The following is a 17742-nucleotide window of genomic DNA, read 5'->3' as shown; positions in this document are numbered from 1 at the left end:
GAGATTACGTTTTAAAACATTTTTCTGAATGTGTTATTTTGAATTTAGAACACAATTCACTTGGCAACCATGCTATAATAATGGCTGGATTCTCAGAACAGCCCCATAAACCAGTTAGGTATAACAGCTAAGAGCACTGGTTTTGGAGTCTAACCCACATGACTTTCAAATGACAGCTGCTCCCTCACTTAGCAGTAAACCTTAGGCAAATTCTAAACCTCTCTGAGCCTTAGTTTTCTTATCTGTAAAATGAAGCTAATAATAAGTTGCTGTGAAGACTAAATGAGACAATGCATGTAAAGTGTTTAGCACAGACATAGCACAGAGTAATCCTCCCACAATGTTAGCCATTTGGCAATTTACTACCATTATTATGAGCCAGTAGAATATAAATATACTATGTAGATGAAACACATTATATTCCAGATAAATGTATGCATAAAATATAAAGTTCCAGATAACTTTATGTGTACAAGATAAATAAATCCTTCATCTTTTTTTTTTTTTTAAATATATCTTTATTGATTTGAGAGAGAGGAAAGGAGAGGGATAGAGAGACAGAAACATCAATGATGAGAGTCATTGATCGGCTGCCCCCTGCATGCCCCCGACTGGGGATCGAGCCCGCAACCCAGGCATGTGCCCTGACCAGGAATCGAACCCTGATCACCTGGATCCTAGGTCGACGCTCAACCGCTGAGCCACGCCCGGCCGGGCTAAATCCTTCATCTTTTAAGGTGGGTTTTAAAAAGTACAACCAGCCTGGCCGGGCATGGCTCAGTGGATGAGCATCCACCTATGATCGAGGAGATCATGGTCCGATTCCTGGTCAGGACACATGCCTGAGTTTCGGGCTCAATCCCCAGTATGGGGCATGCAGGGGCCAGATGATCAATGACTCTCTCATCATTGATGTTCCTATCTCTCTCTACCTCTCCCTTCCTCTCTCTCTGACATCAATAAAGATATATTTTTAAAAATTTTTTAAATAAAAAATAAATTAAAAGTACAACCATGTGATCTCATAAAATATTTTTCTTGATATTCTTTCTCAAAGAATAGCTAGCTATTGGGCAGTGTAAACCCCTGAACTAATCCGGTGTAGCAGCTGGAATGGTCTTTGCCTGGTAGGAAGGTGGTGGTAGCCTTTAGAGGGAATTGTATCTAAGAATTAGATGTGGAGTATCCGATGTGGGAGGCCAAGAGGAAGCTGAATTTTAAAAGGCAGATTAGTCATCAGGCAAATGCAAGTCAAAACCACAGTGAGAGACCACACCAGGATGACCACAATAAAAATTTTTAAAAGACAGACAATAAGTGTGGTGAGGATGTGAAGAAATTGGAACCTTCCTACATTGCTGGTGGGAATGCAAAATGGCACAGCTGCTGTGGAAAACAGTTTGGTGGTTAAAGATAATCATAAAGTTTCCATATGACCCAGAAATTACACTACTAGGTATATACCCCAAATAATTAAAAACAAGTACTCAAATAAGTACATATACACGCATGCTCATAGAAGTAATATTTACAATAACCAAAGTGTGCAGCAAGAGAGATGTTCAACTGGTAAGTAGACAGACAAATACATATTCTTTATAACAGCATATTATTCGGCCTTAAAAAGAAAAAAGAGTGAACCTTGAAAACATTATGCTAAGTGAAAGAAGCCAATCACGAATAACCACAGATTATATCATTCCATTTATGTGAAATATCCAGAATAGGCAAATCTATAGAGGCAGAAAGTAGATTAGTGGTCGCTTAGGGCTGAGGGAGGGTATGAGGGTTGGGGAATGATAGCCAAAGGGTATGGGATTTCCTCTTGAGGTAATGAAAATGTTCCAAAATTGATTGTGGTGATAGTTGCAAACTCCGTGAATATACTAAAAACAGTTGAATTGTACACTTTAAATGGATGAATTGCATGGTATACAGATTATATCTCAGTATGGTTGTTATTGAGATATAACTCCCAAAAAAGGGTAAAGAAAAGGCGAAATATGTCTCAGAGAAAGAGAGGCTTATCTACTGGGGGAGAGACGTCCCTTGAAACAATGGAAAGAAACAGTCAGGAGAGCTGGGAAAGAACCAGATTTGGATGGACATGGGTGAAGGGTAAGAAGAGGAAATTTTTTAATTGATAATGCTTTCTTTCCTTTTTTTCTTTTAAATTTATCTTTATTGTTTAAAGTATTACAGGTGTCCCATTTTCCCCTCCAATTGACCCCCTCCACCTCGCTCCCACCCCCTCCCCAGGCCTTTACCCCATTATTGACTGTGTCCATAGGTTATGCTTATAACGTCTTTGGTTAATCTCTTCCCACCCTCCACCCTCCTTCCCTCTTTCCTCCGAAATATGATCATCTGTTGCATGTGTCAGTGTCTCTGGATCTATTTAGTTCATCAGATTCTTTTGTTCATTAGCTTCTTGTTAAAGAAGACCCTTCAACATTTCCTGTAGTGCTGGTCTGGTGGTGATGAACTCCTTTAGCTTTTCCTTGTCTGAGAAGCTCTTTATCTGACCTTCAGTTCTAAATGATAGCTTTGCTGTGTAGAGCCATCTTGGTTGTAGTTCCATGTTTTTCATCCCTTTGAATATTTCTTGCCACTCCCTTCTGGCCTGCAAAGTTTCTGCTGAGAAATCAGCTGACAGTTATATAGGTGCTCCCTTGTAGGTAACTAACTGCTTTTCTCTTGCTGCTTTTAAGATTCTCTCTTTGTCTTTAATCCTTGGCATTTTAATTATGATGTGTCTTGCTGTGAGCCTCTTTGGGTTCCTCTTGTTTGGGACCCTCTGTGCTTCCTGGACTTGTAAGTCCATTTCTTTCCCCAGGTAGGGGAAGTTTTCTGTCATTATTTTTTCAAATGGGTTTTCAATTTCTTGCTCTCTTTCTTCTCCTGGCATCCCAATAATACGAATGTTGGGCCACTTGAAGTTGTTCCAGAGGCTCCTCATAGTATATTCATATTTCTGGATTCTTTTTTTTTTTTGCTCTTCTGGTTGGGTGTTTTTTGTTTCCTCATGTTCCAAATCACTGATTGGATTCTCAGCATCCTCTACTCTATTGTTGATTCCCTGTAAATTATTCTTCATTTCAGTTCGTGTAGGCTTGACTTCAAATTGGTACTTTATTATCTCATCGATTTTCAGTTATTTTCGTAAAACTCTTACTAATATGGTTGAGCATTCTTATAAACAAAATTCTGAACTCTGTATCTGTTAGCTTGCTTGGATCTATTTCATTGAGTTCCTTTCCTAGAGAGTTCTTCTGTTCTTTCCTTTGTGGCATGTTTCTTTGCCACCACATTTTGGCTGCTTCCAGGTGTTTGTTTCTATGTATTAGAGTTCCTATGTCTCCAGGAATTTGTAGAGTGGTTTTGTGTAGTAGGTGTCCTGTAGGGTCTAGTGGCTCAGCCTCCCCAGTCACCTGAGCTGGGCCTTCTAGGTGATCCCCTGTGTGGGCAGTGAACACTCTCTTGTTGTAGTTGAGCCTTGGTTGCTATTGGTGTCACTAGGAGGAATTGACCCCCGCACCAATGAGCTGTGAAGACCAGCTGCAACTACACCCAGGGAGCTGCTGTGCTGGAGACACCCCTATGGAGCAGGATTTACTTCAATGAAGCTTTGGTGTTCACCAAGTGCAACCCCTGAGTGTGTCGCTCGTGAATGTAGTAGGGTTGTAATCCAGCATGGTCAAGTCTGACCACCAGGTGCACTGTCTCTGGGGCTCCCGGGAGGTGCAAAGTCAGCCTCTGCCAGTGCCCTGCCCAGGGCCACCCAGCATGAGATACACAGCAAACCGTAGTTGGCTGCTACTTGTGCTGGGCTTGGAGGTGTCCAGGAGAGGCCAAGCTATGAGCCAATGTAGGCTGCCGCTAGTGCCAGGCCTGGGGCCACTTATCAAGCCCTATGGGGCCCACTGCTGCTTGTTTGAGAGATTTTAGGAAAGTCCTAAGGGTGAGGCTTGAGAGGCCACTTGCACAGAAAAGCCACTGGAAATGTCTTGGATGAGCGTGCAGGTGGGGAGGGGCGGGGCCAAAGGCATGAGTCACATGCTGGAGATTCAAATATGGCGCCTGCCTACTGGCTCTGTGGAGGGAGGACTCGCCAAAGGAGCAATGGTCTTTCCCAGCTCTTCTCTCTGGGAGAAAGCTGCCCTCCAGCTCCCTTCCTGATTCCAGGCAGGTTAGTTCCTCCTCAAGTGCCTCAGGTTCCTTTCAAGCTGTTGACCAGCGCTGGGGCTCAGAGGGAGTGCCTTGGAGTGAGTCCGTGCACAGGCCCTTTAAGAGTAAGCTGCCTGGGGCTCCTGCACCCTCTGGAATCCTCAGCAGCAATCCCCACTGGTTTTCACACCCCGAAGTTGTGGGAATTTCTCTTCCCAGCTCTTGACCCCAGGGCTGGGGGGCCTGATATGGGGCTGGGACCTCTCCCTCCTCCGGGAAACCTCCACTGTCGAGATTCCCTCCCAGGTTTAAACCGCAGCACCTGGTGTGGGCCCTTGGCGGTGTCTCCAAGATTCAGCCCCAATCTGCCCGAGTCTCCATCTCTCCTACCACTCTGGATGCTTTTTTAGTTCCCTGGTTGTAGGGCTTCTGTTCAGCCAGATTTCAGGAGGCTCTGAGTGATGGTGGTTCTATATTTTAGTTGTAATTTTGATCTGGTTGTGGGAGGCAGTAGGTGCAGCCGTTACCCATGCTGCCATCTTGTTTCAAGAGAAATTTTTATGAGCTGCAACTTCAGCACTGCAAGATCTATAAACAGTGGTTAAAATCTATTTTTTTCCTTCAAATGAAGTATGTTGGTTTTTATTATAAAAGAAATATATGCTTACTATGGAGAAATATATGCTCACTAAATATCTTCTATATTTAGAAAAGTATAGAAAGGTAGAGGAAAACAAGCCTTATTCCTACCAGTCAGAGACAATCACAATATTTGCATATATTTCCTTCTAGACTTTTCTCTCTGGTAAAGTCTTATATTTATTTCTCTAAAACCTTTTCTTGACAGATATGTCCACTGAGTTCATTTTGATTCTTAGTGTATATTATTCCCATTAGAACCTGTTTAGAATCGAAGCTGGATTTGATTAGGAAAAGAACTAAGAATAATGAAATAAATGCCAATTCTCAAAAAATTCCCAGGGCCTGTGGGATGAGACAGTACCCACCTTTGGGAGAGCAAAGAGCAGGGTCTCAGCACATCTAGCAAACTGGCCAATACTTTTAAGTCCTCAAGTACAGTGTTACAGTGCAGGCCATTCTTTCATGCAAAACCTTCTAATACTGGGAGAAAATAAACCTTGGTTTCCAAAAGAAAATTTGATTTTTGAAAAGAAATCCAGAAATACTATTTTGCATGGCAGAAGAAATACTTTCTAAACTGTTGGAGAATTAATGAACTTTTCAAAAGAGAGTGACAAAAGGTGATAATGTCCTCTGACACCACAGCCAGAAAGCAGCAGAGAGTGATAGGAGTAGTTTACCTCCTACCAAGTTTACTGGGCCTCTCTCATTTCTCCTCCTCATTGTCATTATTTCCTAAACTTGTTCTGGCATTGGAATTAAGTGTATTTTATTTTTATCTTTTCTTAAATAAAGCTTTCTATCCCCATGCTTACAATTTTTAAGTGCGGTCAGTTGAATATTTCTATTTCTATTCTTTAAAGAAAGATAGCTGAAACTAAATTAAGTGACATACTAATTACCCATTTAAGACTCAGTCAAGATTTCTTTTCTTTGTGCTAGTAACCCCATGACAGACAACAAAAGAATCTCCACTCATGAACTAAGGCAGTCTGCTCAACTGAATTGTCTCTAGAAAAACGAAAAGAAAGAAAGAAAATTTGGACAATTAGTTGCCTGGGATGGGAAAAACAATTTGATTGAAGGGAATGTTCTTTGATTCCAATTCCACTTTATTCTAATACATACATGCCAAACAAACCATTTGACATAAAAATAGTGGTTCTCACTTAGGAAAAACCAAACACTTGCTTACCACAGTCTGCTCAGGAAAAAGTCTCTTCATAGAGTTTTCCATTCAATGTGTTAAATGTGGAACTAAAGGACAGGGCGCCTTTGCATGCACAGGCCATTTTGAAATATTGCAGCTGGGTTCATGTGATCTTCCCTAGAGGGCTCTCACCATCCTCAAGAGGAAAATCCCCTTCTTGGGTTGTGGGGGAGGGGATTACCTTTACATTCTTGCAATGATTTGCTTGGGCAGGCATCAAAGCAGCACTAATTGGAAACCACTAAAAGTAAAAACAGCCTTTCATCCTCAACTGCAGATCCTGAACATTTCTCTTTTATCATTAAGGTTCTTTTTCTCTTAATATAAAGCAATATGACTTCATTATTCTTTTAAAAAATTGAAAAAATAGAAAAGCACATAAACTAAAATAGTTACAATGATGGGATGGATCATGCTGAATGCTACTGGGGAGAACCTTTCGCAGCCTGACTCCAAACTATAATTTTCTACCATTCCAGAGACTAGCCCATACTTTTTCTCACACTATTCCCTTTGTTAGGAATACCTTTTGTCTCCTCCGTGTGTTGAATTTCTACTAGTTCTTCAAGGCTCAGCTCAAAAGTTACCTTTTATAAGAAGCCTTTCTTGATTCTCATAGGAGAGCTGCTAACTTCCCCACCTATGATGCTGCCACCCTTTTGTAAATAGCTGTTTTGGCACTTGCCCCTAATGTATGAAAAGTATTTATTTGTGTGTCTTTCTGCCTAACTAGGCTAAGAGGAGCTCCTCCTATTCATCAGAGCCTAATCCTTATACAATGGTTAGCACATAGATGGTGTTGACAAATGTTGAAAGAAGTAGAGTCCAATTTAGGGTAGAATGACTTGTACCAGACCCGAAACTCATTGATTCACTCAGAACACACTTTGTTGTTTTGTTCAGAGGGTGGGAGGCACCACTGAACTTACAAAGCTGCCTAGCCAAACCAGAGCAACAATCTCAGGGGGAGTGGGGGTCAGCATTGATTTGGGCCAGGGAGCTGACATCAGCTTTTGTTCTTTTATTTCTAGGTCATTTACTAGTGTCACCTAATCTATTGGCCCTATAGACCAAGTCAGAGGGAAAGGGGAGAAGGGGGAGTGCAGGAAGGGGAAGGTTAGAACACACAGATGTAATTTCACAAGGGTGGATGGACTGTGTGACTTTCTCACATATCAGCAGTTGGGCCAGAAACTTGGTATATAGATGTAGGATGGACTGTTCAACTATAGATTTTGGGTTTCAGAAAGGGAAAGATACTGCTTACGTATTCTAGCAAACTTTATGGGGGATATGCAAATGACAAGGTAAACAGTATCATAAGGGAAGTAGTAAAAGAGATATTCAAGAGGGCAAAGGAGGAAGAGGCTGACATCTGAGATGTGCTCAAAATATTAGAGTTGGAAAGGGCTATTAAAATCTCATTTCTTCTATTCTGATTGTACTATTGTACATCTTGCCCTGTCCTCACTGTTTTAAATCTGATGACAGATATTTTCAATATTTATACCTTAAAAGGACACTGAGTCCCATACATAGACCACCAGTTGAATATCAAATTGCCTTTAAATTGAACTAAGATATTTCTAAGATTAGTTGTGTGTTGCAAACCACCCAGTTGGGGGCAGACAAAACAAACGGATGACTTCTGAATGCTACCAAAGGAATCCAGCATTTCTTTGTGTGTTGTTATTTTTAATAAGGCTTTTCAAATCATAATCAGATTCAGACAGCTTGCTCATAACCTCCACAGACTGAATGCTACAATAGCGTTCCTTTCCAATTATCATATTTTTAACTACAGAGGATGAAGCTTGAGCATGGGTACGAGGGGTGCTGAAAGCACATACATTTTTCTGGACAGTGTGAAATGCTGTGCAGATCATACTGAGAAATTTACAGAGGTACTAACACTTCCAAAATAAGCCCTCCAAGCACACCAGATTGCAGAGGGCAGCACATTTAGCCAGAGATCATCTTAATCCCCAATTCTTTCCTTTCCCAAAGAAGGCTTACAATGCCTCTTTGAGGGAGTTAAATGAAATCAGATACTCTCTTGCTATTTTGTTTTCTTATTCTTCCAGAGAATTCAGAAAGAAGGGCTCCACATCAGACTCTAACGCTTCATTTTACTAAAAAGATGAGAAGCATCATTGGTCAGGCTCATGTATGGGTCAGGCTCGTGTTTCCAACATCCAAAGGAGCTCGGCCTGACTACCACTTACTCAAGTATGTAGGCTTTGGAATTGTTCTTACTAGCTTTTCTTTGGGGGTAATAACAAGTTCAAAAATGAATATAAACAAAGTACCAAATCTGGGTGCCCAGCCAAGAACTCATTCATCAATTTCTTTTTCCCTGAAGGTATCAACACCCACAAAGTCCTCCCTGTGCCTCCACAGAGGCCAAGATAAAAGCCATGGCAGCAGGGCCTTGATGAACCTCCTACTTACTCAAAAATGTGTCCAGGTTGACAGGGGTAATTTCAAAATGGGACTGGGTTAGAGTGTTTACTTTGAAAAAGTTCTGCATGTGATTCTGTTACAAATCCATATGCCACCTCCTCCATGAAGCCTTCACCATAACTCCCTGGGCAGAGATGTTCTCTCTTTCTCCATAGGCTACTTCTGTATACTCTGAACATTCTTTTGCACTTACAAAACTGTTTTGGAATTATTTGTATTTAAGTCCATTTCCACATTACAATGATTTAGAGAGCAGAGACTGTGTCTTAATTTTCAGTGCCCAGTATATATTCTGGCACATAATAGGTGTTTCCTAAAATTTTGAGTGGAATAAAGCAATATATTATAATACATATAATAAGTATATTATGCTTATAATTTATATTTTATTTATACATAATTAACATGTAATATTATATAAATTATTAGCTTCAGTCTAATATACAAGGAGTCTCTACCAGTTAAAGATCAATGACAGGTTAATTCCTCATTGGTTTGGACAAAGAGTGAAAACGATAGTGAAAAATGGACAAAGGACAGTAAGGGACTAAAGAAAGCCTGGAGAAATGGCCTAATTTTATCTTCCCAGAAAAATAAAAACTTGCCAGAGAACCCTCATGCTATAGGGAAATGGTTCTCAAATATTTTGATGCCAGGAATCTCTGGTGGTTTTTAAATATGTCCATAAATTCTTTGATACTATTCCCTTCAAGAGGTAGAGCTTAATTTCCTCCCCCTTGAATGTGGACTAAAATTTGTGACTCCCTTTTAACAAATCGAGTATGTCAGAACTGAGAGTATGTCACTTCTGAGACTGGGTCATAAAAGACACAACAGCTTTTTCCTTGCTCTCTTCCATGGATCACTTATTCTGGGGAAGCTAGAGGCCATGTGGTAAGGATACTCATGAGGTCCATGTGGTGAGGAACTAAAGCCTCCTTCCAACAACCAGCACTAACTTGCTAAATGTGTAAGTGAACTATCTTGAAAGTAGATCCTCCAGTCTCAGTCAACACTTCAGTTGACTGCCAGCCCCAGGCAACATCTTGACTGAAATTTCTTTAGAGACTGAGAACCACCCAGTTAAGCAGTTCCCAAATTTCTGACAGAGACTATGAGATAATGAATATTTGTTGTTTTAAATCACTGTTTTGGGATAATTTGTTACATGGTACTAGATAACTAATACAACCCCTTAACACTCTCAAAAATTATAGAGGACCCCAAAGACCTTTTGTTTATGTGATATATATTGATATTTACTGCTTTAGAAATTAAAACTCAGAAAAAAATTTAAAACTTTATTATTAATTTTAAACTAACAATGACCCATTATATGTTAACATAAATAACATTTCTATGAAAAAGTGAGAAAAGTGCTATTAATTTTGTAGTTTACTGCCTGTCATAATAGGCAGATAAGTTTTCCCATTGGCTTCTGCATTTAATCTCTTGCAATATGTTTTGGTTGAAGTATATGAACAAAAGCCAGCTTCTCACAGATATGTAGTTAGCAAAAGGTAGATCACACAGACTTCCTGAAAGGATCTCCGGGACTCCTTGGGTCCTCGAATCACACTTGAAAACTGCTACCTAGGAATCCATTAGTTTGAAAGTGAACAAAAGAGAAGAAAATGGGACTTCCTGATATGCTTCTTTGAAGGACTCTCTCTCAAACAGCCTTACTGCCCTCTTGCACTCTAAACTGTATCATATATGACTAGGAATTGCCATTTCAAAACCTCCTGTAATAAATGGATATCAGTGGAATAATTTAGCCCTTATCTGAGATGTTACTTATTTCATTTCTTAATTTTCTATCTGTAGGCCAATGTCTCCCAATGTCCTCAAAGTGATCAGGAAGCAGATCTCATGTCTAGCTCTTCTTGAGCCAGTGGCACGTTGACTATATGTGCATTGCTTTTGGGGAAGGCAATTCTCCTAGATTTGTGTTGGGCTTCTTATCAAATTTCTACTCCTTATTTGTAAACATGAAACAAGAATAGGGAAGGAGGGGATCTGGATATGGGGAGGAGGAATGAAGAGAGTAAGAAACAAACTTTAATTTAGTCCCTTGACTGCTATCTTAAGAAATAGGGACCGAATCCTTCATTTTATCATTCTTAAAAGAATGTGTAGAGTGTGCAGTGTGTGTGTATATACACAAGTGTGTCTTGCCATTTTCTCTCTGGAAAACTCATCCTGGACTCACTGTTAATAATGGGAAAAGCCACAAACCAAGCCATGGAATTGTGAGACCAAATCATAAGCAAAAAATGTTTTATCAATAAAGATATTGAGTAGAGAAGTCCATTCCACCCTGTGTTGCTGTACTGAATATTTATATATGGTATATTTACATCTAAATAAGGCTTGGATATAATACATATCTTTTAAAAAATATTGACAGATGATAGAATGTAACCAAATACTCTACTCAGAAGGACCAAATAACATGTATTTAAGAAGCTTCACTCCAATGGTTTTTGACCTTAAAATACAATTGCTAATTGTATGCTAAAATTGAGGGGAAAAATGTCTCACCTTCTTCGACTGGATAAGGTTTCTTCATGTTCTACATGAGCAACTTTTAATACCTTCTTGTCAATAAACAGATCTTCGGGATAGTAAGCAGATCTATATTGGCGTTGTTGAGAATGGGCACATAACTTGCCAATCTGAAAAAAATGAAATGCAATATAATTATATGATACTTTCACAGACATGATAGTAGAAACAAATTCTGTAACGCACTTCAATTTCTTTCCCAATTTCTTTTTAAAGAGCAGAATTAAGGTATTACTGGAGTCAAAAAAGGTGATATGCTTTTAAGGGAGAGAACCATCTATGGAAAAGAAGGCTGAAGACTGGGGGTGGGGGCACTCTAAATGCAGCCTATTCAGAGATTTTCTAAGATTAAAAAATGCTTTTTTTTTCCTATAGTGAAGTGCACATTTGAGAGTACCCTCCACACAGGACTTATGCCATCAATACCTTTTAATGGCATTTAGTATTTATAGGTATGAAGAAGTTCACAAGTGGGCATTGCAAAATTGAGGAAGAAACAGTGCAGGAGCTGAGGGGTTGTATAAGAGATGTGTAAAGTAGTCTTTTAATAGATGTGGCCTCCCATGCACAGAGTGCTCCCCATTCTTGTGAGCATTTTGTTATAAGACCTATGCTAGGGCATTCTAAAAAATGTCAATGTAGTTGCTCATCTGGCTTTCCTAAAAACACCCAAGAGAAGGAAGAAGGCAAGCCAACAAATCAATAGCCAGTATCATCAGCTCTGAATCACATATCACTGAATAAGCCCAGGATTGAGAGAATTAAAGACTACAGGTGCTTAAGAAAGTCTACTTTTTTCCTCCCTTGCTCTTTCCCCCTCCCTCTGTACCTAACTCCCTCTCATTCTTCCTCCTTCCTTCTATCTATTCATTTGTTCATTCAAAAATACTTATTGGATGCCACCCTCTAAAGCTTAGTTCTTTTACATATAGGAATGATTTTAAAATGTCATCAGCTTTCTTATCTCAATTCTAAATGATTTGGTTAAATTATTTATAGATTTTGTATATTTTTACTTTCAGAGAGAAGCCTAAATGAACTTACATATGAAGTATAAATATTACCATATGTCTCTCTTGTGCCAGATACTATGCTAAATGTTATCACTCTCATTTTATAGGTGAGGAAACTGAGGCTCAGGGAGATTATGTGACTTGCCTAAGGCAAATGGGCAATAGATTTAATCTGACTTTGAACACATTTGTTGGACTTCAAAGCTTATGCAATATCACTTTGCTAGAAGACAATGCTTGATTTCCAGTTCTTTACATTCTACATTTTTTGAGGGTGGGGGGATTCCCAGTCTTCTAAAACATAGTCAGTGTAGCCCAGGTGAATGTATAGATTGTAGACTTTAGGGAAAATATTAGAAATATCTTGTGAAGACAGGGGTCAGATCTTTGTCACATCTGTACCTCCATAGAATTCAGACTGGGTTTTGTACACTGTTAGGCACTCAATAATGGTGAATTAATTGAAGTGACTGGAAGGAAACTCCTTTTATTAGGACTAGCATACCATTCTACTGATAGGCAATCCCAGCTTCTGGATTTCTCATGATGGTCATGATAATTCTACTAAATTATTTATCTCTTTATAAAAGCATAAATGGCATTTAGTTTGTATAGCTTGGGAAAGTTTTCCATATATAAATAAATTCTTGAGTTAGAAAAAATCTAGAACCAGTAGTAGCATAATCTCCATTTATGAAAGACAGCACCTAGAGTCTAATATTCATACTAGCTATTCTTAATAATTTATCTTAATGGGAATGAAACAAACATTGCAGACAATTTAAAATACAGTTGCCCCTGGAACAACATGGGTTTGAACTGTGTGGATCCACTTATATTTGGATTTTTTCAATAAATACGTACAGGACTGTAAATGTATTTTCTATTCTTTATTATTTTCTTAACAACATTTTCTCTATAACTTAGTTTATTATAAGAATACAATAAAATATACTTTTAACATGAAAAATATATGTTAATCTACTCTTTATGTTATTGGTAAGACTTCTAGTCTACAGTAGGCTATTAGTAGTTTAATTTTGGGGGAGTCAAAAGTTATACACAGATTTTCAACTGCATGAGGATAGAGTCAATGCCCCAACCCCCACATTGTTCAAGGGTCAACTGTATTCCATTTCGCTTTGATTCGAATGTATGATACGGAATTTTTCATATGTGCTTATGTAATGCTATTTGACTTGGGCAAATATTGATTTCAAATGAAGAATCTGCATTCTCTGAATTTTTCCTAACTGGTAGCAGCCTGGTAGGGTGCTTTAGGCTAGGGGGCTGCCTGGATGGACTGGGGAGTTATGTTCCAATCACTTCCAAAGGAAATAATGCAGATAAAAATAAGTTAGGGCAGACTCTGCATCAGAAAATTATGTCCTTAGACATATATGCCTTTACTTTGTTAAACTGCAGAGGAAATGTTCATGAAACAAAAGTGATTTTTGTTCCATAAATATCTATACTCCAACAACATACATAAATTTGAGAGTCTATTCCACCAGGATCAAAGTGCTGTTAGTCAGCACATTCATGAGCACAGGACACATTCTCTTGACTAACACTTGGTCCAAGTCCAGCACCTGAAAGAAAAATCTTTCACACATCTTTCACAGTAACCTGTCTACTTGCAATCCACAGCTGTGAAATTTCCCTTCCCATTGAATGTATGTCTTTTTTATTAGTGAATAGTAACTGGGCCACAGCAAGACTTTAAAGTTTTGAACCCCTCCCATCCTGTTGGAAAGGGGTGCAGCAGAGGCAAAAGTAAGAACGTTAAGAAGAAATGTAGGCAGTCTGCAGTCTGACCTTTCTTCCCAAGTTATCCAATGTGGCATCATCGAGTTAACTTCCTAAGGCTCTGTGTAGGGTAAGGGGCAAACAATGGTGTCCTGCCAATACCCCCACTTGCCTATCTGAAATCTGAAAGGCACCACATCTTATCAGACAGGCTGTATTTTCTTCCACAAATCTACCATGAAGCAAATTCCTTTCATATACAAAGCATTTGTCAAATGTAGTCCCCCCACCTTTGTGTCCTTCTCCCCACATCTTTCACCTCTACAGTGTGTGAGCTGTAGGTGAATATTATGATCTTATTTCGAGAAGTGGACATGAAAAGAAAACCTAATTTACAAATGCATGCAGTGTTCACATTAAAGAGGTCCTTTCATCATCACACTTGGGAAACATCAGGCTATGCTTGGAGATCTGGATGTTAATCTGCAGTTGCACTTGCTGGAGAAACCAGCATCCCAAGTGGCACTTTAGAAATCAGTATCCTGCCCAGGACTTTCAGGTTCTTAAATAAGAAGTGCAATCCAATTTTCTTTCACTGAATAATGTACCCAGTCAAGGATGCTGCTACCTTTAAATTTAGTTAGTTGAAGTGAATTTATTGAACAAGTGAGTGCCCCTATCAATAGTCTTGGAATATAAAACCTTTTTGTTTCCCATGAACTAGGATTTCTAATGGTGCCTCTATTCATATGCCAGAACCTGTGGCAGGGAAAGCATTAGTGCTATGAAGTTTCACTTGAAACATAAGAAGGCAGGGTCTCTGACCATATCTAGGCCAGCAGGTCATTCTAGTAACCTTAGCACCATTCATTTCTAACCAGGCTCCAGAAGCACTGGCTTTGTACATACATGAGGGCATTACATTGCTGGGGCTCTGCAAGATATGGTGAAGAGCCCGGTACACTGAACATTAAGAAACCTGGCTTACAACCCCACTTCTTCCTCTCACCCATAACAGGATTTCATTTTGTTTTGTTTTTTCCATGATGCATGATTTAAATATTGCATTTTGTGCCCACACCCGAAGACAAATCATCTTCCTTCACCATATATTTGATTCCCTTTACACTTTACTACCCCCTACCCCCTTCCCTCTGGGTTTCGTTTTGACTCTAGTCTCATACGGAAGAGGATGACTATATATATTTAATCCTCACCCGAGGACATGCTTAGAGAGAGAAAGGGAGAGAGAAAGAGAGAGAGAAAAACATCAATGTGAGAAAAACATTGATCGGTTGCATTTGCATGTGCCCTGACCAGGAATCGAACCCACAACCTTTGGGTGCACAGGACAATGCTCCAACCAACTGAGCCACTCCAGCTGGGCCGATATGGTATTTGATGTGGCGTATTTTATTCTGGGCTCTTGAAAAAAAAGGGGGAAATTACTTTCCAAGTAGCATATGTTACCAAAGATTCTGAAACCATGAAAAGCATTTGGTTTGATGAAATTTACACATGCATCCCATGATTGACATGTCAAGAAATGCAGATACTCCATTGGTTAAAAATCTAACTATATTCTTTTTTAGGCCCCCATTTTTGGTTGGTTCTGAGAGCTCTCAGGTGACAAAAAAACAGACTTGATCTTGCCCTCTGGATGGCTGAGCAGAGGAAGTCTACCGTATATTGTAAGCTTCTCACCAATACTAATACCTCACATTTGTAACATAGTACCTTACTCCAGCCTTGTGTTTCAAAAGTAACATCTACATACATTCTCCATTCTCTCCTACAACAATCCTCTGAGGCATACAGAGCAGGTATTAATAACCTCAATTTGGAGATAGGGAAACTAAGGTTCACAAAGGTTAAGAAACTTAAGCAAAGCCACTGTACTAGCAAATGGCAGAGCTAGGATTTAAACCCAACCCTGACTCTAATACCTATTTTTTTGTTTTTGATCCCTGCCCCACCCCCACGCTGGATTTCTGTCAAGAAGATAGACTCTGGGCTTCCCAGTATTGGTTGTGACCAAGTTCTGCAGACCTGTGGACATCTCATCCATAATTAGAGAAGAGTAATAATTAGGCAGGATTTAGAAACATGCTTCAAAGAAGAGCTAGTTATTAAAGGTAGACAAAAAACTGGTATCCAATTTTAACATAAGTTACAGGCAGTATTTCTAGTGGAGTGATTTAAAAGTAGCCTGCCAGGTAAGAGTCAATTAACCTTACTAATGCACTGGATATCAAGTAGTGTGGGAGAAGTGGCTCTCCATGTAGGTCCTCCTTGCTGCCTCCCAAATGGAGGTTTCAGGTTAATCCTATGGCTACAAAAATGCAACAGGTTTAAGAATTTAGTTTTTATAGCCTAAAAGATATGGAAATGGGGGTGGGAGGGTGCAACTGCATTAAAGTATACCTCTGACTCTCTCCCACCCTCAGCTAGCCCTAATAGATTTCTTTTTCTCTTGATTTAAAAAACAGATGAATGAAAGGCTTTACATTTTCTTTCTCAAGAAATATATAAAAGGTGTGTGTATGTGTGCGCGTGTGTGTTAACTTATATGGCCCATAATAGAAGAAGGAGGTGGAGGGAGGGGAGAAGCAGAAGCAGAAAGGGAAACTTTCCCATTAGTGAGTCTGCGGCACACGAAGAGCCACGACACATCATACTGCTCTCGAAAATCTGATAGCTTTTGAGAGGGAAGATGGCTCTCCCACTGAATTGCACTCAGTGATGAGCACCACCTCTTCCCTCTTAAGAGCTGCACCTGAGGCCACCAAGACTTGAGGACTTCTAGAGGGCTTTTTCAGTTATGTATATTAATTATATAACTTTCCTGCTAGAATCCAGCTGATTATTAAGGTCCCAAGGTGTGCTTTTCTGAGAACTGTTGCTAACTAATTTGTATAAATTTAGTCTTTGATCATCAATAGACTCATCAGAACCCTGAAGAATTAAAAATAAAACTTCCTCTAGGGTTATGCAATTTAAATATCAATTCTGATCCTGTGGTCCACTCTGGAGTAACAGATGTTTTAGGTATGGGAGTGTGGTGGAATGGAGTGGAATGGGAATTCCATAGGTTTCCAGTTAAAATGAAATCATGAACTTCATTCTGTTGAATTGCCTATTATACTGTTGTTTAGTTTCATTTAATTAAATCTTAAAAGTTTTAAAACAAAATATACATTGAAATGATGTGATATACAACAAAAACTTTTTAATAGTAGTAACCAGGCCCATTTAACAATTCTACAGGTATAATAAAAATGCTAATATATGTTAATGTTTAGTCTGTGGTTAATGTTTTGTCTTGTTAATTTCCCCAGGGCTTTTATTACTGATTTAAATCTGCCACATTACTCAACTGTTTGCATTGCTTCCACAAACTGCATGGAAGTAGCTCAAATGAATACTGATGAACAGAAATGAACAAACATTTGGCTGGGCAAACCATTCTTATTATATGCTTGTAATCATTACATACATTTTCTTACAATGAGATAGGAATGGCAGGCATTTTTCATTCATTTTTTTCCTACAAAAAATATACATATGAGCATTAAATTAATTTATAACCTGTACTCCAGGAAGCACATCATTATTAATTAACTATTGATTGATCTGGATATAGAGCAGAGGATAATGAACAGACCCCGTGACAATGTGTTTTTCCCCCCACAAACGTTTTGCTGTGACTCATCAATTGCCTGACCATTAAAATGAAAGCTCACTAGTAGTAATCTGTAATGTATTATGAATCAAGATATTTTAAGAAATTAGGTGCCATTACTTGAATGTTCCATTGACGTCAGCTTTTTAAATAAATTGCAATCCAAAAAAAAGGAACTAATGTCCTACAGATTGTCCCTCTGTTAAGTTGAACTACAGTACTATAATATGGTGAAAGGAGCACAAAAT

The 17742-nt window shown here is 39.1% G+C and overlaps 1 protein-coding gene across 1 annotated transcript in view; it reads right to left on the bottom strand.

The window, feature by feature from the left end:
• GPC3 (glypican 3) overlaps window positions 1–17742 on the bottom strand; it is a 355125-nt gene that overhangs the window by 109333 nt on the left and 228050 nt on the right. The window contains exon 4 of the mRNA XM_016198007.2: window positions 11027–11160. Coding sequence (XP_016053493.2) covers window positions 11027–11160 — 134 coding nt within the window. The remainder of the gene's footprint in view (window positions 1–11026; window positions 11161–17742) is intronic.

Source organism: Miniopterus natalensis, chromosome X, assembly GCF_054644295.1.
Source record: "Miniopterus natalensis isolate mMinNat1 chromosome X, mMinNat1.hap1, whole genome shotgun sequence".
Classification (NCBI taxonomy): domain Eukaryota; kingdom Metazoa; phylum Chordata; class Mammalia; order Chiroptera; family Miniopteridae; genus Miniopterus; species Miniopterus natalensis.
The sequence above is the reverse complement of the archived record's forward strand: the minus strand, read 5'-3'. Positions and strand labels throughout refer to the sequence as shown.